At 40.6% G+C, this 26,407-nt stretch overlaps 1 protein-coding gene across 2 annotated transcripts in view; it reads right to left on the bottom strand.

Moving 5' to 3' along the window:
• Positions 1-26,407, bottom strand: part of UNC5D (unc-5 netrin receptor D) — a 534,662-nt gene that overhangs the window by 80,221 nt on the left and 428,034 nt on the right. Inside the window, exons 5-8 of one of the 2 annotated variants that reach the window (XM_063077218.1) lie at positions 25,556-25,736; positions 24,557-24,724; positions 22,603-22,767; positions 6,676-6,708 (exon numbers count right to left, since the gene is read on the bottom strand). In XM_063077218.1, the coding sequence (XP_062933288.1) occupies positions 6,676-6,708; positions 22,603-22,767; positions 24,557-24,724; positions 25,556-25,736 (547 nt within the window). The remainder of the gene's footprint in view (positions 1-6,675; positions 6,709-22,602; positions 22,768-24,556; positions 24,725-25,555; positions 25,737-26,407) is intronic. The other variant, XM_063077219.1, reaches the window with a different exon arrangement.

Below are 26,407 nucleotides of genomic sequence, written 5' to 3'. Positions count from 1 at the left end.
TGTTGCACATACACATGGGTTGAATTGCTTCACAGTGGGGATGATTCTGAAGGACAGAGCAAGGCATGCAGTTTGTGGAAAGTGAAGTACCTATGCAATTGAAAATAACCAGCAGGAGAAGAGGAAAAATGATGGACAGACGAGGAAAAAAGTGTTTTAGAGAGTGCCTAGAAGATCAGCATCGGCAGCCTAATGCTGGCTCAGAAGAGCATAGAATTCTGCTGAGAATTTAAAGGTATGGCTCAAAGACACAGTTCTATGAGTTCAAGATCCCATCAAAGTCTACACAGCCTACGAGGGAATGTCCAAGTTGCCGGGGCAGACGCCACATCTTCTGAGGAGCACTGTACCTGGGAAGGATAGGGAACAATACTATTCCACAATGGATAAAGCCAGTGTATTCTGGGAAGAGAAACAGGATGAAATTTTCATCAGCAAGAAGAAGAGTATAACTCATTTGCAGACTTGAAGGACACATTTGAGCCATTCTTTGGTGGAAATGATTTCAAGATGCATACCTTTAGGGCTTTAACTTAGTACCCAGCACAGAGTAGATGATCGTTTCTTTACTTTCTCTTTTCTCAAATCACTTTTCGTCTTCTACTTTATATTGAAATTGTAAGGGAGATACACTTCTTATTTTTTCCTTCACATCTCACTGAACCAGGACTATTTGGATAGGACAATTGTACAATAAATGTCTCCTACACAAATGAATAAAATTGACTACAGTAAAGCAAATTTTTTTACCTTAACAGTAAAAGTCCCAGTGAGGAGTTAGCAGGAAGACTTAGGACCATAACTCAACAGATATTTATTGAACACCTACTACATACTAGGCTCTGTGGTAAATACAACAGGTATAATAATAGATAAGACTCTATACTACATAGCACATGACAGGGACTATGTCTAGCAGAGAAGGAATCCAGACCAGTATAAAGGCAGTGAAAATATAGCACAGAAAGAGGGGAACAGTCTGATACTGAGGCAAATTACAGGGGCTACTAACCCAGACTTGGGGTGATGGTGGTGGTAGTGAAAGCCTTGCAGAAGTGATGTCTATTAAGCTGGTTAAGGGTTAGGGGGAAAGAGTTTTCAGGCAGAAATAACAGAACACATAAGGCACTAGATGCCAAAATGGGTGCAGGGTAATTTGGGACCGAAGGAGTTTTGTTTGGCTGAGAACGTAGCAGTGGTGAGAGGGTGGGAAGGAAAGTACCTAAAGGTCAAGCTCATCAGGAGAAGCTGATGTGATGAGAGAAGAAAGCTGGCACCAGACCACATGCATATTAAGTGCTTTGGATTTCATCTTAACAATGATGAGCTACTGAAGTTTAAATGGGAAACTGATGTGATTAGAATTCATCTTTTAGAAAGATCAGATGAACGCATGTAGGACAAGACGACAAAGGCAGGCAACTGTGGAAATGCTGGTTAGGAATGAAAATCGCCTGGATTTTTAAACTTTCCTTCTGGGACACCTTTTTTAAAAAAAAAATTTTTTTTTTCTTACTACCCTGGCTGCTACTTTTCTTTCCTCTCTGCAGTGACTTTTGACCTCCTCTACATCTAAATGCTGACGTCCTTCACTGCTCAGTCCTCAGATCCTTTCTCTATTCATACTCAGTATCTGGTGATCTCATCCAACCTAATGGCCTTAAATATCATCTGGACACTGACAAGTCCTAAATTTATGTTACCAGCCAGGAAAGTCCTCTGGCTCCCAGACTCATATATTCAACTGTCCGCTCAACCTCTGCATTTAGATGTTTAACAGGCATCTCAAACTTAGCATTAACACCGAACTTGATTCTCCTTCCAGATTTGCTATACCAAGTTTTCCTCATACCAGCAGTGTTAAGTCTAACTCTGAGGAGATGGGACCCATTAAGGGCTTTTATTCAGAGTACCATGACCTCATATTTTCAAGAAGAAATTCTAACTGCTGCGTTGAATGTCAACCTGTAGGAAACTGGAGCAGAAACAAGATCCGTTACAGTGATCCACTGCAGCAATAGTCTTACAATAATACCTAGACTATTAGCATAATCTAGATTCAAGGTGATTGTGACCTGGGCCAGACAGGTAGTGATGGGAATTGTAAAAATGAGACATATTCTGGATATCTTTTGAAGTCAGAGTCAAGAAGATTTGCTGATGGATTGGGTGTAGAGTATAAGAGAAAGAAATATGTTATGGATGATTCCAGAATTTTGGCTGTGCAACTGGAAAGATGGAGTTGCCGTTGCTGGTATGAGTTCTGTCTGGCTAAAGAACGTAGCAGTGGTGAGAGGGTAGGAAGGAAAGTACCTAAAGGTTCTATTCTGACATCTGCACATTTCTCCCAGCAGCACTATTCTCAAACAGCCCTATTCTTACATCAGCCCTATTCTCACGTCTGCTCATGGCAGAAAGTGGCAGCTGGAGGGTACAGGCAGATCACATGGCAAGAGGAAGCAAGAGAGATGCGAGGTGACAGGGTCTTTTAAACAACCAGCTCTTGCGGGAACTGATAAAGTGAGAACTCACTCACTACCCCTCTTTCCCCAGAGAGAGCATTAATCCATTCATGAGGGATCTACCCATGACCCAAACTGCTCCCAACACTGTCACATTAGGGATCAGATTTCCACATGAGCTTTGGGGTATCAACAACACCCAAACTATCACCCCCAAATATCCAGAATGTTTGTTTCCTGTTTTTCCAGATCTCTTCTCAAATGTAATTTTATTAGAGACCATCGGTGAACACCTCACACCAAAAAATACCACTCCCTCCAACCCTGCCTGAGCCCTTTACCCTGCTTTATTTCTCTTCGTGCATTTATTTCCGTCTCCCCTCGCTAAAAGTGTGAGCTTTATGGAGGTAAAAACTGTATGTGTTCTACTCAGTGCTGTTCTCCACCACCTAGCACATCTTCTAGCACACAGAAAGCCCTCAATAAATAGCTGTTGAATGACTGGAGGAATAGATTTGAGTAGAATGGAAATCAACTTGAGATCTATTTAGGTGGCAGAACAGTCAGATTGTGATTACTGGGTATAGAGCAGAAGAAAAGAGATGAAGAAAAGCTAGGGGTCTAGGAGGCTGTTCATATTTCCAATGTAGACAACTGACTTGATGGTATATACTGTTCACTGAAATAGAGATGGGAATAGGAATGGATTAAGGACAGGCATAGAGAAGGATAAATTCAATTTCGAAGAAGTGGAGATTAAGGTTATTGGAAAGATATTCAACTGTAGATCTCCTGGAGGTAGTTGAATCTAGAAGTTATTAATTGGATTCATGCTGACCTTCATCTCTGTTAGGTACAAAACAACTACGTGGAAAGGAGCTGGAGAGAGAGCATGTTGTGCTGAGTTATTTTCGAGGGGAAAGCTAAATCCTTTTACCCCTAAGGTAAACTCACCGAACCGTCCGCTCCTCAGAAGCTCCCAGGCTTTCTGAAAACCACATTCTCCAAGCTTCCAAGGCGTCTCATTGTCTGAACACAACCACTTCTCGGTCTGACTCTGGGGGTGCGTGTTTCTCATGCAGAATCTACTATATTTTACTGCACCTCCTGACACTGTTACACAACATTTATTGAAAGCACATTTGATGGTAATGAAGTTTCTATTAACTATGATTAAATCTCATAAAGCACCTGAAGATAATTTAAGATGTGCAGAAGCAGAAAATGAAACATTCAGTTTAGTACATTAGGAAACGTAATTGATTAAATTATCTCATTTACAATAAGTGCTTTTATGAGCTATGCGGTGCACATATTTTCCCCAGTTTGTCATTATGATTTGCCAACAGATATCTTAAGACTTCACTTTCTCTTTACACCTCCCCGCAACTCAAAGCTGGCTCCTCTGCCCTCCCGCTTGCAGAGAACTATGCAAGGCTCTGAGTGATGTTTTCTATCCACCAGGCCTTGCGGAAGATCATGTGTTCAGCTATATATAGGAACAGGTTGTTTCTCAATTATCTTCATAATTGCCTTTGATTTTGCATCAGTGATGATTCATGTAGTCTTAAACTAAGCCCCGCGTTCACTGAACGACTGCAGCCTGAATTTGTATAATGCACTCCTAACCATGCGGCTTACAGAATCCCGATTGGATTCCTCTGGGAGCCTTCTGCAATCACATTGATTCTGCTAAGGTTTTATTTTTAGGGAAATCTCAAATTAAAACAGTTTAAGCGATTCCCTTGCAGTATCCAGCAATTAAGCATGGTGCTCAGGAGCGAGAACCCCAAGCAAAAACTAATTCAGGAGTCCCTGAGGACTAGAAATAGCTTCTGTGGGGTTTATGGCTAGAAATACAGATGTAACCAAATTAGAATGGCGCAGGGCTCACAAACTAAGCGTGAAATTAATTTTAAAAACACACACATGCATATCTAAGTCACTCTCATGTTGGCCACCACATGGATCCACATGATCTTATTTGTGCTACACACCAGATCCAGCAGATGGCATGAACCACGTGATCAGGAGGAAGTAAAAGGTCCGCTTGTAAGACCTGTGCACCAAGCACAAATCCCACACGCCGGAGTGGCGCTTCCCAAAGATCACAAGACAAGAGACCGCTGCAATCAGGCAAGAGGGATTTTATTTTCCAGCCAGCTGGGGCGCTTTGCCTTTCACAAAAGCGGCCCTTCCTCTCTGTGCATTGGAGTTTTCATACACTTTCTTTGGACAAAGACTTTATTCATGGTCAGGCTTAACAGGCTAGCACCCCGATAAGGGACTGTTCTTTTTTTTTTTTTTTAACTCACTTGGGCTCTGCCAGGTGTCCTGAAGATAAGAGGGCTGGTTAGTCCTTGAGACCGGCTGGCCCCTGGAATGTGTGTCTAGTTCTGCTTTGACTTCTAAAAAGCTGCTTCACTTAAAATATCTTTAGATATGTTTTCCTCAATTTTACTAGGTGCTTACAGGAACAATTTGTGCAGGTTAAGTTAAAGTTATACTGTGCAGGCCAAAGCCATACAGGCAACAGTGCAGGTTAAAGTTACATTTCAGGCAACAGTGCAGGTTAAAGTTACATTTTTCTATGACAATTTCCTACACGCTCACTCCAGCTGTCACCTTGAGGGTCTTGACACAGGCACAGGCCAAATATTCAGTGACTCGTTTCTTTCTCTCTCCTCCAATATGCACATACACAACACAGCTGGGTTTCCCCAACCTCAGCCTTCCTATGAGTTCCAAATCAAATGTGTGTGATTTCAGAGGGCCGCTACTTAAGTACCAATGACTCCTTTGTGGACAGCAGATAGCAGAGACAGAAGTAAGGAAAGTTTGCTTTTGTTGTTCTATGAAATTCTAGATTCTGCAAGTAATGGTACCTTTAATCTGCAGCCTGCCTGAAGCAACATAAGGAAGTATGAACAGAATGGCTTTACTGGCTATTTCTCTCATGTTTCCTGATCCCTGTCCCAAGGGACCTATTTCTGTCTATCCTCACAGGGTCTTAATTCTTTCAAAGAAGTTAGCTAATAAAATCTATTCACTCTCCCAAGCTCTTTGAATTTTAACACCCTAGGACTTAAAAGGTCAAAAGTCACTCATTTTACCCTAAAATGAGATATACTGGGCAGAGCCATCTTTCACAAGTTTTACAAAGGAAACCAGCCAAAAGTCTCATATTGATACAAGCTGTGTTGCTGATGTGCTTGTATCTGGAGGTTTCTCTAGCATGCTGTACATATCTGAGTGTGTGAGAATGACTTGGAAAACATATCAATATGTAGATTCTTAGGTGTTCCTCCACTAGGGATTCTAATTAATTTATTCTTTTCTGGGGTGGGGCATATTTAATAAGCTACCACTACACTCTAAGATTCTGACACAAGGGGTCTCTGAGCCACCTTTTGAGAAAAATGTTCTCAGTCTGAGCTGCACATTGGAATCACTTGGGAAGCTCTGAAAACTAGGGATTTCTGGGTCCTCATAGCCCCCCCACCTCAAATTCTGATTTCACTGTACAACCCGGGATCTGAAAATTTTTTATTTGCCTCCAGGTGATTGTAAATTGCAGTCAAGGCTGAGAACCATGGGGTCCAATGCCTAACAGCCAAAACTCCAAGCCACGCTCCTTTCTGCACATCCGCTGGATGCATACAATGGGGACAATGCTGAGGCTTCTCCAAGAAGACAGCCTGCATGTAATGAGCTCAAGCCAGCACCCACACCAAACTCCTCAGTTCACAATTATCTCACTGAGGAATTTCGGGTCCTCGTCCACCCAGTTGCCATGGATTTACTTCCATGGGTTTTCACGCTCAGGCTCCCCCTCCTTCTCAGGTGGAGAGGCTTGGAGTCAACCTTTGCCCAAGACTGCTCTCATGACAGCATGTACTGACAAATATTTATTAATTTCAGTGCTATAAATCTCTTCAGAAATAAGAATCCTAGATGACATTTGCAGAGAAATGGACTTACAGGCAGAAAGAATCAAGAGGAGAGATTTGCTTTTACTCTGAGGGAGGGAAAGGGTGTGCATATTTCTTTTTGATTTAAACCTCTGATATGTGACTCCAAACTCAATGATTAGAGCCCCCAAAGTCCTGGATCTTTCATAGGAACTTCAATTCTGCTTGGTTCCTAAACAAATACAACAGTGAGGCAGCAAATATGAGAATAAATTATATTCACAAGAGGAAAAATAACTTACTTTGGGGTTTTATTTCATGAAGAGGTTTTTTATCTAAAAGAAAGAAAGAGAAAAAGAAAGTTGCATTTAATAAATTTATATGGAGCAGATATACCTCCTGTATCACTTTATATCTACCTGTATAAATGAAACATTTTCTCCATTTTTGCAAACAGCATGGATTATGTTGTCCACGTTTTTCTTTTTCATTCTCATTTTTTATTTTTCTCTTTTGAAATATTTTTCAAGGGCAGTTACTTCATTTTTTAAGAATTTATTTTCCCTCCGGTTTACTAGCATTTCTCTCTGTTATATGTGCTCGATTCTTATCAGCACAATGAGAACAGGGAGCTTGCTGCCTGTCCCTTTTTCATATGCAGCCAGAAGCCTGCTCAGGTAAGGGTGGCCATTTCACTCTATGTGATGATATAAAAGCGAACCACTGAATAAATATTTAAAGGGTCCTCCATTGGTTTGCAGTAATCATGGCCTGGATAAAAAATCTGAAACTCTGCCTCTTTATGCATTCTTGTTGGGTTTGGCTGTGGTATTGGGAATATGCTGTTTTTAAGAAACCACTGTTTTTTGTTTCACATGTTCATTATCTGTGCAAATTTATCCCATCTCTCTCAATGGAAAAGATGTCATTTTATAATCATTATAGTAAGCAGTGCACTCATCGGATGAAATAGATAAACAGTAAAGACATTCAACAGGGCCATAGGAGTCAGCTCAGCAGAGGGATTTTTATCAGTTCTCCCCAGGGCCTTCCATTCACCCTCTTCTGTCCCATCTCCCATCACCAAGTAATCTAATCTTGCACGTCACTTTGCGACTTGGCACCTGTGGCTTGCTTTATTTTATACCATAGTCCCTGTACTGCCCACTCTCCCACTGCTGGTCCCATCTCTGGCCAACACGACTCCACTGCAATGCAGAAGCCTGAGACGATTGCCCTTCCGAAGCCATGCCAGATTCCAGAAGACTTGCATGGTGTTTCATCCCTCTCAATAGGCCCTTCTTAAAGTTTAGATTGAACACTGTCAGACTACAAGAACTGAGGTCGTTGCTAATCATTAATAGTCACACAGTAGTCAGGGGACCTTGAAGTTCACCTTATGCAGTCCCCTTCTCTGTTTGCCTGAAGGTGAGCCACACAGGGGCGAGACTGTCATTTGGGATTACGTTTTTAACTGCAACAAATCTAGCACAGTACACATTTGAGAACTTCATAAATATTATCTGACTGCATTGTAACCTTTCCCAGGACAATAAACGCAGCTGTGTGCTCCATGCAATCTTGCTTACCTAACCCACTCCTGCATTTAATACTGACTCTGACAGAAAACCCTTGCAGTATATAAGTGTGACGTGCTTTAATTACAGCTCTTGTGTGTTTTACTATCTGATTTGTTACAAAAGTAGCTTTTAAAAGTTGTGTGTAAATGACACTCTTGCAAATGGACCACCATTTTTTTTTTTTAAATAATGAGATGGCAAAGGGTAATTTCTGGCAAATCTTCCTTTAAAATGAAAAATCCTCATAGAAGACGATAATTCGTTCATGTTGATACAATCATATTCAGATGTGTACACAGTCAGGTTTCTTAAAACACAGAACACTTGCGTTCCCCTTACTGCACAGACTCAGTGCCGAGAAGGTGGTACCTTCCGAAGTCCAGATGCTAATGCACTTAAGAATCAGAATAAAATGACTGTGGTACTTTTAACCTAACTTCAGTTTTTGCGTATTGCATAGTATCTGAAAGCATTTGGCGTGGGCGCAGCGATGCTGGCAGGCCAAGGCTAAGACGTCTGAAAGTGATGCATTGTTGCTACAACTGCACAGGGAGGCAAGCAGAGCATCTGTTTAGAACCCTGGCTGAGTTTAACAGTGTTTTCTTCCTTCTAAACCACAGGAACAAAGATTATGCTGGGTAGCAAAACGAAACTCCATTAAAAACAGGTGAGATATATAACTACCCCCCAGAAAAATAAGTCTAATACAGCTAAAAAACTTGCAGTGGTAGAGTTCTACTGGGTATAGCTCTGGAGGAAAAAAGAATGAATGGGTCCAAAAAGCCCAGGGCTAAGGTCCTAAGACAGAGGGTTTGGGCCAGGAAGCACACAGGGCAGAAGTGAAGCATTTCTTCCTCTGATCCACCTGGCTCTGTTACCACTGTTACTGGCAATGTGGCATTGTGGCATGAGTACAAACTCCCAGGGTCAGAACAGGATTTAAACCCTGAATTATCTACATTCTGTCTGTGCGACCTTAGTGTTTGTTCTCTTTAGTAAAATGGGTATACAAATGTCCTTGAAGGTTGGTACACCTTCCTGACACATGTGAAATTATGCAGCACAGGACTGGCACATTTTTGGCATCAATAAATTCTGTAAGTGGCAGCTAATAATACAACATCAACATGTTATGACCCTGATAATGATTATCATCATTTGTTCAGCATTTTAAAAAATGGCTATTTGCACTAGTGCTTGGAGACAAGTCACAATCAAAAATAGAAATTCTAGTGAATTTGGGGGGAACCAGGATGGACGTTAAACTTATGTCTAGTCCTGGTCTCTGCTATTAAAAGACCAAGGCAGGTGAAAACTTCAGCTTGCAGATATGTAAAAAGAAGAGCAGGGACTGGAAGGCCCCTGTGGGCTCCCTTGCTTTCACCCACTGAAAATCTGCAGAATAGCAACCAAAGACATTACACAGAAAGCCACTCAAAATGATTTCCTAAAGCAGAGTAAAAATTATTCCAAGGGCCAATGCTTTCCAGTGGAATTTGTTATGCAAAGGTCCAGCACATCTTGTAGATCAGTGTGCATCCTCTTACAGAAAAGGCTGGAAGCCTCTGGTGCCTGAGAGAGCTCTAGTCACCTGGCATCAGCATCAAAACTGGGTTCTGTTGTATTTTGTGAAATAAGAGTATCAGCTGCTACCACACAGATTTTCCAAACTAGAATGTCTGATTTGAGGCTGTTCTACTGTAAGTGCAAGAGAGGGCTACCCACCGACCTCACTTAGTAAGAGCTCGACATCCCATGTTCTTTTATTCTGTTTGCATAATCATTTTCTCACAAAGCTCAGGGCCATACAACAACTTAGCCTTGGTCAACCAAATCCTCACTGCTTTAATCTTACCTCTCTCTAAAGGCCGCATTCAAGTGACCCCTTAGTAAATTAATCCATTAGGGCCATGGTTCTACTATTGGACGCACATTAGAATCACCTGGGGAGCTTTTTAAAATAAATAGCCAGTGGCTGGGCCCCACTCCAAGAGAGTCCGATTAATTGGGGTTTGTGTTTTAGTGATTACCACTTCCTGGCAACAAATCTGGGCCTTTGTGTGGTCAACTTCAGTCAGTCTCTGCCTCACTAAGGGGCCTTGGAGTAGCTACAGTATATACAGATGGGCCCAGAGGGGTCCCTTGTATATCCTGCAAGCAGAGAAATGTTGAATTTTGAGCCAGTGGCAGCTGAGAGGTAGCTTGCGAATATCATAAGTTTTTCCAGGGTCTCAATTATATACTGAGAAGTACCTTCTGAGTAAACGGAAATTGATAAGTAATTATAACTCGGCCTCATAATCTTTTTGTTTATTTACAAGTTAAAAATACAGAGGTGTTTTTCAAAAATTTTTATTAGTGTTTTAAATTGTCGTGCCTCCTTTGAAAATTACTTTTATTATTTACATAGTTACTACACAGTTATTGCATCCAAAATAAAAAATACAGACAAGCACAAAGGAAAAAAAAACATAATTCTGCCATCAAGAGATAACCACTGTTAAATTGTACATACAAATCTAGATTTTTTTTCCTCCTATGAATATATATGATATATATATACGTGCATGTTTACACATATATATTAGCATGAAACTACATGAAATTGCCAGTAGTTTATTTTTTCCTACAAAAACATGGAATTGCCTTTTACAGATTATTCTGCAATCTGCTTTTGTCACGTATTACTGTAATAATGCACATATTGCTTTGTATTTGCCTGCAGGTGTGTGTGTGTGTGTGTGTGTACATATCTGTTTGATAGAAAAAGAACAATCTACCTGTTATTTTTGGTGGTGATTCATTTATTTTCCACCTTTCTTTAATCTCTGGCTTCCTTTTGTATATTCGATGCTCCCAAAGCATTTCCATGGTATCGTTGTTCCTAGGAGCTATTTATAATGGCACCCCTGTACACCCACCCACATCCATATCTATTAGGGGACAAACACGGCCAGCCGCTTGCAGCTCACACCCTAGGAACCTAAGAGAGCCGGCCTGAAGAGAGGTGGCACATGTGGACAGATGGGGTCAATCTCCAACCACAGGGTGTGCAGAGGGAGCTGCTCCTCAAAAGACATGGGTTAAGATTATTTAAAGTCTGCTCCCATCGGTTTTGAACACTGCACAGGCATATTCGATACCTGAACCTATGTCATTTTTAAGATTCAGGGATAGGACCACTAAATGTAGACTAAGTACCCACAGGGACAGCAGCTCTTCCCAGGCAGCAATTCAAGTTTGTCATTACAAACAACACTTGCATTCTTTTAGTTCACTAGAGCAGTCATTTACAATATTTGTACTTCCAAAGACCACTCTTCTTATTTCCTTCTTATAAATTATATGCTTTGAAACCTTTTCCACCCCAAACAAATATGTGTTAACTTTTACTTTAATTTACCCTCCATGTTCTTTGCACTCTTAAATTGTTTAGGAATTGATTCTGAAGTCTGTGGATTAATCCATTTTATTCTGTTCATTCTCTGGCTATTTCCTTATTTGTTGCAATAATTCTCTAGCATCTAAATGCAATTATCTACCCATGATTCCACACTGCCTCCATGTCATGGCCAACTGCTCTGCCTACATTTATGGCCTTGTGTTAACTGGGCCCACCACACCAAGTACAACCTAGTTTCCAGAGCACCTCAACATAACTCCATGCACTAGTCTAATAAATCTATTGCCTCCTATACAAAAGTTTCCTGCTTTGAAGGCACAGAATGATTTCTGATGCCTTCATGAAATCTTTGGTGATTACTCCGTTACAAGTTCCTAACTTGTAAATCCTATTAAAATGACTAGTTCATGTGACACTGCAACCACAGAGTCACAGCAAGAAAAATAGAAAATGAAATTAAAAGCAATTTGCTTGATTATTTGCTAGTTGATAGAAAAGAGGTTGAGGTTATTGATTATCAGTGTGTTTCAGTTATTCATTCTTTCCCTCTCCCCCATAACTAGAAATAATTAAGAGGCAGTATTATGCCCTCTGAATGCTATGCAAGGCTGCAGAAATCCCCGGGCCTGGCAGACCAGCTGCACTAGCACAGGAAGACAATCAGACAAACACAAGGCCTACTTTGCATTAGCAACACCACTGCGCCCGACACCGAAGACGACAAGTGGGGATCCTATTCTCTGACTGTAACAGGTAGAAACACAAACCACCAGCTCTTGTATATACCCTAAATCTCTTCCAATGATCAAACATGCAGAAAAAGAGGAAGAGCATGAAACATAACCCATCTCTAGTTTTCTCTCCTTTTAGTTTTTAATTTCCTTATTGTACTTCTCTTTTCAGTTTATTTGTGAAGAATCTGCTCAAAAATGCTCTTCAGAAACCATATATATATCTCAGTAGTTCAAGTCTTGCTTCCTCACTGCCACCCTACAACCCCCAGCTTCCCTGGCCGTACAGACATCTCAAGATCTACTACCCCTTTAAAATGCAGTCTGAGCATGCCCATGGAGGACACGTACAACAAAGTGAAGCGTTTACAGACTCCTCCCAGGGCTTTCCAGTCGGTGATGCCTCTTAGAGAAATTACTCATTTTCCTAGATGAACCTAGATTAGTGGAATTCAAGGGGCCAAGTGGCAAAAACACCCACCCCACCTGAGGAACACATTAGTAGGTAAAAAACAGTTCTGCTGACATCTTCTACCTAAGAATTGTTCAAGATCCCCTCAGGTTAATTAGGTGAAATCAGGAGGGGACCACAACAGATGGACAGCTCATGGATGTCACTTCTGATGACAATGACCTTCAGAATTGCCCTTAGCCAAAGCACGTGATTAGTGAGCATGTGGGTGATGTAGTGTCAACAATGACCATGCTCGTAAGTGACATTTGCATGTTTTATTTTTTAGCTAAATCATTTAAGTTTCTGCATTTCATACCAACATTGTTATGACGGTCTACTCATTCCCACTGACTCTGTGTATGTGTTTGTTTTTGCGATGGATATACAGAGTAAAACATGTTCTTGGGCTGCTAACAAACACTTTTAAAGCATGTGTCTACAATAGTTTATCAGAAATTGGCTGCAAAGTGACAAAAAGCAATATTTTCAACTCTGCTCCAAGGGAAGATACATGTTAAATTCTTTTTTCTCTCCTTTAAATTCTTTTGCTTTGATTCCCATATTTCCAACTGTAATAAAAATACATACATTCAAAACTGAACAAAAATGTCCAGAGTCTATAATTCAAATCATTTGTTGGTTAACATCATGCATTTTATATATACATGTATAATGGAATATTGTTCAGCTTTAAAAAAGGAAATCCTGCCATTAGTGACAGGTACAAACCTGGAGCACACTATGCTAAATGAAATAAGCCAGATGCAGAAAGGCAAATACTGAGTGACCTCACTTACACGTGGAATCTAAAACTGCCAAACTCATAGAGCACAGTGGTTGCTGCCAAGGGTTGGGAGTGGGGTGGGAATATGGGAGATGTTAGTCAAGGGGTGCAAAGGTTTAGTTATGCAACATAAATAGGTTCCAGAGCTCTAATGTATAACAGTGTGACTATACTTAACAATATTGTATTGTATGCTTGAAACTTGCTAACAGGGCAGATCTGAAGTGTTCTTAACCTCTACACACTCAAGAATAAAAGCAGGGGGAGGAGCTATCTGAGGTAAGGAATATGGTAATAAGCTTGATTGCGGTGAACATTTCACAAGTATACATATATCAAATCATCAAGTTGTACAACATATATATATATATATATATATATAATTTTAAACTGTCAACTATATCTCAATAAAGTTGGAAAAAAGAAATCCTATGTACAAATGCCAGCCTTGACACAGGGTCCCGGTGGCTTCTGGCTGTATCAAGGGTTGTCCCTATAGTTGCTAGATCACAGGGACATCTGTGCAGGGAACGGAGGGTGGGGGTGAGATTTGGGAGGATATTTATTACAGTAACTAACAATTGCTAAGGAAATACTTAACTCATATATACAGGCTATCAGTCTTGTCTTATAAAAAAAATGCTTACAGAGAAATTGTGAATTATGAGAACTGTGACTTCCAAATTGTTTTTAAGCTTCGTCAGTCCTCATGCTAGCTACACATCTACCTGCCATCACAAACCAAGCTACCAGTACACAGAGTCTGTGTCTGTCTTGTTTCCTCATTCCCAATACCTAGAACAGTAAATAGAATATAGTAGGTACTCAATAAATACTTGGTGAAAGAATCAGGGCTACTAAGCCTTGTATGCAGATTCAACCACAAGCATTATAAAGTCAGGCTTCATAAATTTCCTGTGTTCTACAGGAACTCCTAGGACACCGTGGCTTCTCGGTGAAGGCTTTGGAGTGGAATGTCAAAGAGGCTGGATTTGATGAGTCAGTCTCCAGGTGAGGCCGGCAACCTGCTTTGTTGCGGTAGGACAATTTGTTTCATATATGAAAGCTGTCCCCCTTACTGTGTGTAACAATCACTCAGATGGTTAATTTTAGATGTGACTGAATCAGTGTAAACTTCCTCAAAACTGGTTAACACATTATCTGAGAGCACTGTCAGTGGTATTATTTTCATATTATACACACATGATACATATTATATGTAACAAACGTATATATATATGTTTCATGTGAGTACACTCACATTTATATATATATGAAAACTATATTGAAGATATAAAATTATAATGATCTCATGTTTTTAGGCTGATGTGAAACTTAGAGATCATCTTGCCCAATCTCCTTGTTTCGTAGATCCAGACACAAGGTTGTCTAAGGTCACACGCTAGTTAACAAAACATCTGAACTGTAACTCCTGATGCCCTCCTAGTGTAGGGCTCTTTTTACTACCCCATGGTATCTTTCTAAATGATCAGGGCAATTTTCCATTCCACTGAACACTAACATTGTCCTGTACCAAACACTTGTAAGCAAGGCCAGGTCTTTTCTTATGGTAATACCGACACTCTGGAGAAAGGGGCAGGCTGGGGTTAGTGGAGTTAATGGTAATGTCTATCGATGATGTTAATATATTCGTTTTAACGTATCATCTTTCTAAATGATCTTGAAGAGATGTGTATTTAACCTGTAATTTAGGGAGAAATGGTGGAATCAAAACAAAGAGGTTTCCTCTATCTCTATTAATTCACGTTGTTCAGCACACCCCAGAGGCCACTGAATTTCTCACAAGAGGAGATTGCTCAGTTTTAAATCACTTTCCTGATTGGGTTCTTGCCATTTCTTTTATAGCCCAACCACTCTATGATCACAGCCATTAAATCTTTCTCTAGTCCAGACTAAGATTTCTTACCCAGGGTTTTGTACTGTTGAATCCTGATTGACCACAGGTACTCTGCAAATATAGAATTTGTAATTCAAAGAACTAAAGAAATAGGTAGGGATAGTTTGTTTTATATGGCAGCCTAAAATTTGAAACTTCCTGACTAGAAGGGAACGTGGATATCAGTAGTTGCTGACAGCCAAACCTATTAACCATTAAAAAATTTTGAAAAAATAAGGCAAGATTGCTAATTCGGGGCTCTGGTAATGTAAATTACAAGAAGTTCCAGACACGCAAGAAATCCTTGCTCCAGAAGGATTACAGCAGAAGGGTAATCCTCGGATCTGCAGACTGCTATACAGTTTAGCAATGTGCATGGTGTAGCATTTTAACCACTCCCATCCCTAACAAAAAGGATTTTAAAATTTGTGTCGACAAATTAGGATTTGCTTTATGAAAATTACTTGCTGTTGAGGTTGTTAGAACACGTGTATTTCTTATGAATAAAGGAAATCTGTGTATCCTACTCTCTGTATTGTGAGGACTGATTTTCTAACCTGTGGATCACCCAGGCCCTATTGGAATTCATCCTTCCCTCCCCTGAGCCTTCCCCTTGAGTTATATTTAATTATTGGTTAGAATCAGAGAATTTAGATCTGGATAGGACCATATAGGTCACCTGATCTGTCTCTTCCTCAGGATCAAATCCTGCTGTTGGGCAGAGGAAGACTGGAAATCGAGAGCTGCTTATTCAGCTTCTTACCACAAGTTCTAAGGAAGGATGTTGAAACTTTTGTATGACAGGAAGTTTAAGAATCTTCCAGAATTGCTGGGGTTCTGCTAAACTCTGTTCTACAACTGACAGCATTTCTCAAATTACTGCTCAGAATTACTCTGTATAACAATTTGTGTTTCTTACAGATTTTAATAAGAACATTTTATTTTATTAGAAACACTGCATTAACCAGATATATTAGGAAATGTTTTAACAAAGTATCTAAAGAAAATATCACACTGTTGATTCTTTTGCGGAACATGAAAAACATACTTTTTCTGCTACAGGAATCCCATCACTAAAACACACACACACGTACACATGCAATAGTTACTATTACTATTTATACAAATGCAGTGATTACTATGCGTGTTAAATGTTTTACCTGGATTAGCTCATTTTTCTCAGAGAGAACCCTTTATAATAGGCACTATTATAATTCTTATTTTATATGTGAGCAAATTTAGGGTTAGAGAAGTTAAAAAACTTGTTAAAAATGTTCTTGCTCATAGTATTGCAATCAGAATTCAAACTCAGTCTATCTGACCACCAAGACCTGATTCTTCAGCCTGTCCTTTGCCTATGGAATAAATGTTGAAGTCCAGTAGGCTCAGTTCACACATTTCTCCCACTTCTAGGTTCAGGTCCATTTCTAACCTTTCAAAAACAGAATAACTGATTTCAACTCAGAATCATGGAGGATCTTGGAAGGCTATTCAGTGTCTCCGAATGCCCAATCAACCCAGCCCTGCCTGGGCTAGCCTCACAGAAGCTCAAACTCTGCACCTTCCAGCAATCCCCAGTTCAGAGCCACCGCCCTACCTGTGCTTCGTGCGGATGCCATCTGCAAAATCTTTCTCTTTTCTTTGTCACAGATTTGCATTCTCACAGACTATCTGGTTCTATGACTAAAATTCCACTTCTTTAAGAACTGTTTTTTTAAGTTTTCTAATGAAACTCTGTCTCTAATTTACATAGTCACAGGAACCTGATCTTATTTGTTTGTTTGGTCTTCTTGGGCTTTTATTGTTTCACTTTGATTTGTTTTTGTCTTTCTCCACTGCCTTTAAGTAATGTGACCTAGAGGTACATGTATCCTGCTCTCCAGCTGTCCAAATTAGTTGTAGATTCTTTCCTGTTCAGAGTGGAGCTGTTTTATTTCCGTCCCTCTCATAAAATGACTGAAGTTAAGATGTGCTGGAGATAAACATCTTCCAGAGATTATGTTTCTGAAGTACAGCACAGCACTTCCTAATTCCACCAAAGAAGCATAAGCAAAATGGAAAAATACATATTGAAATATGTTGGGGTAAAAGTGGATAGGATTAGGGAAAAGTAGATAGATGGAGAGGAAGAGAGAGACAGAGAGAATAACTGCCTTGACATTAGCTGAGGAAGCAATTGTTACCTCGGTTACTGTCATGACTATGTACATGTAGCACAGATCCATGAGGAAATAAAGAGAAGATGGTGACAAAAGGAAAATTTCCTGGATGACAAAATGCATCATAAGTGTTTCTGAGCTCACTGATGAGGAATGCCACAGATTTCTAATAGCTTATGAAATGCACATCAATCATGCGCCAATGGAGAAGGCCGATCCCAATTTGGAAGGGCGAATCATGTTAAAAAGCAGATGTCTTTATCTTTTTGTTAACAAGGCATAAAAATAGAAAAGTCTATAGTGCAAGGATAAAAAAGGGGAGAAATTTTACGGTAATTTGTTGCATATGTTTTATTCTTTATCCTCTTTACACACAATTCTGCTCAGAATATGGCAAGTGCAAGTCTTCTCATCATAAGGCACAAAAATGACAGTTTTAGCTTTGTAGAATTAAAAAGGAATGTTTTCACTAAGACACATGAGTGCTGAGATATCTCTGCTTTATTTTCTTTTTTAATTAAGCACAATGGAAGCTTTAGTCCTGAGCCACTCCAGTCTGTCTCGTTCAAGCTTGTTACTCACTGGTCTTATTTGGTCCATAATGAGAAAGTGTTTACTGGGGCACGGGGGAGAGATTGTTGCTAAACAGCTAATGACACCATATGTGTCCAAATCTACACTCTTATTACTCCTGTGGGTCTGCAATATCATATTCACATTTACTATGCAGTATACATGAAAGCAACACTGAATTAATCAATTGTTTGTTATGCAGAAAGGCAGCCATTGGCTATTTCTAGGAAAAATCTTTATGTAAAAAGGAACACCTACTATGGACTATAAATGAAACAGATATGGGTTTTTAATGATAAAACCACTTGAGAGAATTAGCAAGCAGTAGGACACTTCATGACAACATAAAAATGCACTGTGCTAGTATGTTAGTGCTGACGCTGTTCTTATTTCTTCACTATGCAGAGCTTAACTATTCTATAATTAAGAAAATGTGCAGTGCAGCTGGTTCTGAAATATGAACTTATCCAACAAAAAGTTTAAGAATGAGTCAAGTATGACTCCTGACTCTGCCCAGTGAAAAGAACTGATGTGTTTTGTTTTGGTAAAGGGACACCCCTCTGTTATAATCCTATATAAAAAATAAGATTCTGTAAAATTACTAGCAAAAAAGTAAAAGTTGTTTTAGATACAAGGAGCTACCTCCATGATGAAATTTCTCTTATTCAGTGCTCCAGGAAATAAAGGGAAGGGACCCAGGTCATTGCCGTAATGGATAACAACAAGGCTTAGAATGGTCCAAGAGAAAATGCTTAACAAAGCAACCATTACTCTCATGTGATTACAGTTACACCTTTTCAGGGGCTTCCGCTTAAATATATCATTTGCTTAAATAGATCATTCAACAGACAAAGTGGTTAGATTGTTAGATGTAGCTTGGGAATGTTTATTTGACCCTGCTATTATATTAGCGTCTTTATCCTTGATGTGGTTTCCAAACTGTTAATTCAAACTCTTCTTATCAATATATCCATCAGAAATAAAAACAAACGACAACCACTGAGCTGCCACAGGAAGTGCCCCAGGGTCTCCCGAGCTGGGGCATTGGGGGGCTGAGGGCCTCGGCCATGCCCCCCTGACACCCACAACCAGCCCAGCGACGACCACTGAGCCACTGCAGGAAGCACCCTGGGCTCTCATGAGCTAGGGTGGTGGGGGGGGCCAAGGGCCTCAGTGACACCTCCCTGACACTTGCAACCAGCCCACTGACGAGCACCGAGCTGCAGCAAGAAGGGCCCCAGGTTTCCGAGCTGGGGTGGTAGGGGGGGCAAGGGCTTTTGCCACCCCCCCGTGACATCTGCACCCAGCCTGGCAATGACCAAGCCACTGCTGGAAACCCCCCAGTCTCCTCTGTGGGAATGAGGGGGTGCCACAGGCCTCAATTCCACTCCTCCTCCTTCCTCCTTCTTTCATCCTATTTCCTTCCCCTTTCCCCTCTCCCCCTCCCAACTGCTCTGCAACAACATCATAGAATGTAAAAAAAAAAAATTAATAAAATAAATAAATAAAACTTAAATAAATAAATAAATAAATAAAAACCACCATTTAACTGATATTTCAGTTTTTGAACAGGAAATACGGATTAGCTATCAGGTAGCTCAGCCTTGAAGATTTCCTTTCTCTTTTAGCCTCTGTGGCATTTCTCTGGCTTCAGTCTCACTGCACTTCTAGGCACCAACCCCCTCTGAAGCATATCCATTTGATCTTCTCAAGCCAAAGTCCTTAGTTTTAAACCTGCTGTAATAAAGAGAGAGGGAGCAGGTTTCTCCTATGCCTCAAGATCAAACTAAACACCCCACCATTTCCACCCTTCTGTGCTTGTCAATGAGGCATGCACTGGTTATTTACTGCTGGGTATAATGCTCAGAACATAGAAGCAGCTGGGTTCAGTAAGTAGAAAGGGTAATGGTCAGAAAACTAACTGATTCCAGTGTTCAAGCACAGAAAACATGGATCCACAAGTTCTTATTTCTTGACAATCACACCACATAATTATCTTTCTTCTCTGGAAAAGCAGGTCTCTAGCATAAATGCATTGGATGTTCAATTTATGCTTGCAATTTGGATCCTAGAACTCACTGCTACTGGCAAAAAGGCCTAATCTTATTCTCACTAGTCTTGGAGCATTTATTTTCTTGTTGAGAGCATTTAGGTGTGGCCAGCTGTGATAGCATAACACTAAGGTTCTGTGCTCCAGTCACAACTGACCAAGCAACAATCACACCCAAATATTAAAGTGATCATTCAGAGCTGGCAGCTCCATCTCTAGGAGATATGCAGCCCTTGGGGACAACAAGGGAAATCCAGACGCTCTGTTGAAGGCTAAATAAAATCAAAGGATTGTAGGTCATTCAAGAGCCAAGCAATGTCATAGTTAAACCTTCAAGAGAAGGTGGGAATTGAGGAATTGCTCAAGGGTCATGTTTGGCATAAAGGAAAAAAATTGTGATGAAGGAAATTCCCAAATGGTAACATGACCTAGATCCTTCAACAAAGCTACTGCTCCATAAAGCTGTTGCCAAATGCTATTTTAATCAAAGCCAGCCTTCACTGGAGCTCTGTCCTGGGAGCACAGCTATTTTCACCAAGAGTGCTCCGACAGAGTACCAGCGAGAAGCACAGAGTGACACTGGCATCATTTAACTGGATTGCTGTTCATTGCGTCCTGCAGAGAGAGTAAAATGTTATTCATTTTTGCTGACATTGGTAACCACACTGTCTAAAAAGACAGAATACACACTGGTGTTCGGCTATTATAAATGAACCCCTTTCCCACTGATATGCAAATATATCTCAATCACCTCTGCACTTCATAGACTTCACCCTTTCTCCCTCAAAAAGCCTAGTCACTGTGGCCATCAAGTCTCTGATCGCATCTGACAGATATCCTAATATGCATACTATGAAGGCAAAGGATGCTAGAGAAACCATGCTTAATGGAAAAGGGGATGGAAGAAATGAATGGATTCAATAGAAAGAAAAGGCTCACATAGCACTCATGTAGCATTTTCAACCCATGGGGAATTGAACACAGATTTTACCTCCAAAGCTGAACATGTTCAAGCCTCACTGTCTTGCTAGCTATTTTATTTTCACTATAGAAAAATACAAACAAAAAACTCACAAAATTACTCATGTATGACTAAAACCACACATGATCAATGTCCATAGAAAGGGTTCATTCAGTAAACCAAGTAAGTGCGTAAAGCAACTGACTGAACTAGGACTGTGAAATTTCCTTAAGTGTCTTGCTATTGAGTTTGCATTCAGTTTCCTTATGTTTGGATAGGGGAAGGCACAGTGAAGAAGGCACATGGTTGGTATGCATCTATTGGAGAGCACAGCCCCTTCATTACTGAAACTGGTGGCCAGGCTGTCCTCTGTTACAGCCCCCAGCATTGTGTCTGACATGTACGGGCACTTAGTACTTGTACCAGCAAATAAAGGCACTATGGGCTATGTATTAGCCATTTCAACTATTGTATTAACCCTACAGATTCATTTTGAGAATACAACAGCTAGCACAAGCTTGCCTTCAAGGTATCCAGTCATATCCAGGTAGAAAAATAAATACAACTTAGATATTGTCCTCTGGCAATACTGTCTCCATATTGTTATCTTCCCAAATAAAAATGCCACATATTCCTGAAAAGATCACAAAGTGCTGAGCTATGATATTTTTGGCTGGATATTTCCCAAGGAATTTTCCAAGAAGACAACCTAGTTCTAGAGAATAAGTATGTCCTCAGTCTCATGCTTAAGAACCCAAGTAAAATCAATGCACTGTAAGTCACCTGAGTGGGTGAGTAGAGAAGAGATTAAAATTTATTGAGCACTTACTCGGTGACATGAAACATTCAGGTATGTTCTTTTATCATTTTAGTCTTGACAATAACCAAAAGTGGGTATCATACTTGGTACTTACAGTTAGAGAAGTTACACAGATAAGCAATTTGCCCAGCCAGGGTCATAAAGCAAATAAGGGCTATCACCAGATTAAAACCCGTCTCTCTTTGACTCTTTGCTCCTCCCCTACCTTCTATACCAGCCAGCCAGTCACTTGGAGGTGACAGCAGTGTAATCTCGGGAATAAAGCAAGGCCTTGGGAGTTATGAAAAGAACATTCTATCTCCTACTCTGCCAGACAAGGCACCCCCTCCTCGGGTGTCATTCTGCCTCCCCCCACCGTTTGTAAGATAACAGTCACAATACATGTTCCTTCACACAGAACCATAGCCTCTGAAGATTTATTAAATGCTTTGTTGTGCTAGAAAATTCATGGGAAAAATATAAACATACAGTGATCGGTATCAGAATTTTACCAAACTCAAAAGATGGTAGCTCCAAAAAGGAAAGTCAAAATCCTTTTCTTAAACTATTTCTCTTAAAACATTATCTAATTAGATTAATAAGTATATAGATTTATAGAAGTCACAGTGATAAAATATTAAAAATTACCCAATCTCTCCTAAAAATATATTTGTCTGCTTTCCTATACTTTCCACCTCTTTGCTTTTTGCTCTTGGCTATTTGGTTGGCTTTCTGCTCAATTCTCTAGCCACATTAACTGGGTGGCATTCTTTCTGGAGGAACATGAATACATGGATATGATGAACAAACACTGAAGATGTGAAACAGAAAACATTACCTAGAATGCAGAGCCCATCTGTGCAGTTTTCGGATTCCTGGCTTAGACCTTCGCAGAACTTGCCCCCGTTTCTCGGGGGTGGTGCGGTGCACTCGCGCATGCGCAGATGCTCACACTCGGGACTGCAGACGGACCATTCACTCCACACTTCCCAGCTCCCATCCACTTCAAAGGGAAACAAAAGAAACGCTCATTAGAAAGAATTGGGCAGCGGTCAGGAGACTCACCCAAGGACAGCTGTTGTTCTTAGAGCTGGATTTTAAAGAAATAACCACACACAAACAAAACAAAACAAAACAATTTATCAGTTCCTAAAGAGATAGGCTGACAAAAGCAGTAGTGTCCTTCTCTTGCTACTTTACATGAGACCAATTACTGAATTTAGGCAAGCATTATAATGATCAGTACCTTTGGGTTGGCTAATAATGTCATTATCCATTCTTTCCCAGTCTTTCATGCCCAAGTGCATCTTAGAGGGACAGATAAAGTATGTGTGGTAACTGCTGGTAATCAGCCACTTCCTCGTGGCTGGGTTGTCAGTTTAGAACAGAGAGTGGAATGAACTCTGTTTAAGCCCTAAAAGCCCATAAAAAATAAAAAAGTTCAACCCGAATATACTGATAGTATTAAATTAAAACAGGTCAGTCAACCCCCAAGATACCAAGACTTACATAAACAGAATTTCTTGGGTCATGGATTGCTGCTGTATGTAGAAATGAACAAACTGAATTTAATTTTACTAAAAAGCAACCCTGGAGATTATGGCAGATGTTTGAGGTAATTGCCCCATAGCCTCCTAGGAATAGTCCAACCATGCTTATGTGGGTTACTTAAGACACTGTAATTTTTAACCTAAAGCAATTAGTCAAGTGCAGGGTATTTTTTAAAAAATAGTGAACTTGAAGCAAAATGCCTGAGTTCTTGTCTTGGTTCTGTCCTCTTACTGGCTGAGCAACTCTGGGCAAGTCACTTAGCTTCACTTTCCCACTTCTGTCAACTGGAGATAATAAAACTCACAACAAAGAGTTAAATAACTTTCCATGTGTAAAAGTATCCTGCACAGTACCCGGCACATAGTAAGCACTCAATAAATGTTTATTGATTATGAGTCCAAAATGAAACTCCAAGATTATGCTGCTGGTGAGAACTTCACCTTAGCTTTGAGCAGAATTAAATTTGAAATTTTAAAGACACGAGGTTCTAGTCCAGTGTCCTTGGAGTTAATGTTCTGCAGTGCACGTGAGACCCAGGATCAATTTATTTGTCAGTGGGAAGATATGCTTTCCATAAGAAAGTCATCTTCCATCTCATCTATTCCTCATTGCATAAATTGGGTTACAGGCAGTAAGAGATAAATAAAAGAATTTATAAAGCCATATTTGGGAAATGAGGTATCTCTCTATTCAGAAAAGAAGGTAAGCATAGGCTAAAGGTAAAACATGGACTGTTGGGACAGTGTACAATCTCTGCCAATTGTACTGTAAATGAATACAAAGGTAAAACTGATAAGGTTAATTGACTGGTATCTGATGATAGGGGTGAAATGTGGGGTACCTGCTCTTTTGTGCTCAAAGACAACTCACCGAATCCCTGCTAACTTTACACAGCTGCGCGTCACAAAGTGGGAGAACCCAAGGAGAGAAGGGAATGGCTTCGCTCACACTACTCTGGTGAGAGTTGGTAGTATAAAAACACTTCAGAGCGCTTGGCTACTGATGGTGAGTGTTCAGTGTCATCTGAGGATTAAGAAAAAATGCCCCGAAACATTGCACAGAGATATCTCACCCACGCTCTTGCCACCACAATGAGTTCCACGTTAGCACCTTGGACAAAGGCTCTAGTCTAAGAATACGGCAAAGGGTGACTTTGGAGAGGAAGGTTATACTGTTTGCTTCACACCAGCCTAACAGTGTTGGTGGATGAGAAGGGAAAAGGGAATCTGCATATATCTCACCGGGACAAAGAGAAGTGCAGGTTATTTTCTGCACTGACATTCCCTCACAAAAGGCCCCACCATTGAGAGGAGCTGGGTTGGTGCAGGTCCGGGAACGTTTCTGCCATCCTCTACCACAGCGAACATTGCAGGCTGACCACTCTGTCCAGGAAGACCAGCCTCCATTCACTGAGAGAGAAAAATGGGGAGGGGAGAAAAAAAGGAGAGAGGTTTTTACTGATTGCCTACTATGTGCAAGCCACTGTGCCAGGTAATGTGAGTCGGGCATCCCCCACTGGCTGTGCCATCTGGAGGCAACAGCAGGGCTTACCTCGTCTACTCCTCAGCCTACTCATCTGTCACAGGAGGGATACAGAGCATTTGCTTTATAGGGAAATTATGAAAACTAGGAAAAACTCATCAACAGACCCCTCATGCACTTGAAAATCCAGAGCACAAGAAGAAAATATCAGCATTTGAATTTCTATTACTTTAAGTGCTTCTAAATTAAATCCCAGGGCTCTTCTATTGTGGAAGGGAATGTCTCTACTTAAATAGCTGGGAACTTCTTTTATTCGATACCTGAGACATTCAGCAAATAGTAATGTTTGTTTTGGGTGGGTTTCATATGCCAGCAGAGGAACTGACTGGCAGCAGGTCTGGGATGGATGGGGAAGGATGCTGGGTTTGGGAGGAGTGGCAAGCAGAAGGTGCCCATCTCAATGCTTTCAAATATAAACACAATGGAAGAAAATAAACAACTTTTTCATTATTTTTAAGAGACTGGAAATGTCACTGACTATGTCATGGAAGTCTAATAGCAGATGGAGCAGCAAACCCGTTCATAGCAACAGGGGTGTTTTCTTGCTGCCAAATGGGGGAGGCAGAACAAAGCAGGGCAACGGACAACCCCCAAAGTCTTTTCATCTCTAAATGTTCAAAGTTTTCAAAACCCACACAGCCCTCCACTTCTCTGCTTTCGTTCTCCCGACCCACACCCGGCCTGTGGGCTGGTCCTACCATAGACCACCACGGTGGCTGGCAGGCTCCTCCTCTTGGCCACGACGTTGGCGGCCATGCAGGTGTAATTCCCCGAGTCCGAGAGCCGCGCCTGCCTGATGATCAGGTTGTGGTCAGCTCTGGTGTCGACGTTCTCATCCTGGTCAGCGTTGATGGGCTCCTCATTCTTCAGCCATTCCACCTAAAGAAAGTAGTGTTTACAAGTCACTGAAAGATAGCGACCTTTCTAGAATTGGAAGGTGAGCAGTTCTGCCGTAGGGGAGAGAGATGTACCTAACATACAGAGCAACAGCAGTGATTTTTTTCTTTATTCCATATCCCATCCTTTTTATTTAATAAATTTGGTTATGTTCGGGAAATGAATACTCAAGTTAATAAACTGGAAGCAGGAAAAGAACACAAATATCCTATTGGCTTTGACCCACTTTCTAAAAATGCCATGGAAGAGAGAAAAGAGGTGACTATAATTAGGTCATTTATTTCATTATAACTCTGATGATGACAGCGATTGGTCCAATTATTGAAATATCATCTCAGAAAATCAACACATTTACGCAGAACTTATGGTTTGTGCTGAGATGGTATTATACAATTAGGCAAGATTTTAAGTCAATATGTTTGCATTTAAACAAGTTTTAATAAAGGTTTGAGAACATATAAAAGCCAAAGTAATACAGATTTGGGCAATCATAGGCACATAAATTAAATTCAAAGCTCAGTGTTCTCTAGATTTGGAGATACGTTTCTTTGGTGATCAATTTTGTTATTCCTCCAATGAATCAACTGACTTGTCAGGCTCTGGATTAGGCACGTGACACATTTAAGGCCCAGCCATTCTTCTGGAGGAGCCCA

This window comes from Cynocephalus volans, chromosome 13 (assembly GCF_027409185.1).
Source record: "Cynocephalus volans isolate mCynVol1 chromosome 13, mCynVol1.pri, whole genome shotgun sequence".
Taxonomy (NCBI): domain Eukaryota; kingdom Metazoa; phylum Chordata; class Mammalia; order Dermoptera; family Cynocephalidae; genus Cynocephalus; species Cynocephalus volans.
This window is presented reverse-complemented; position numbering and strand designations above follow the sequence as displayed.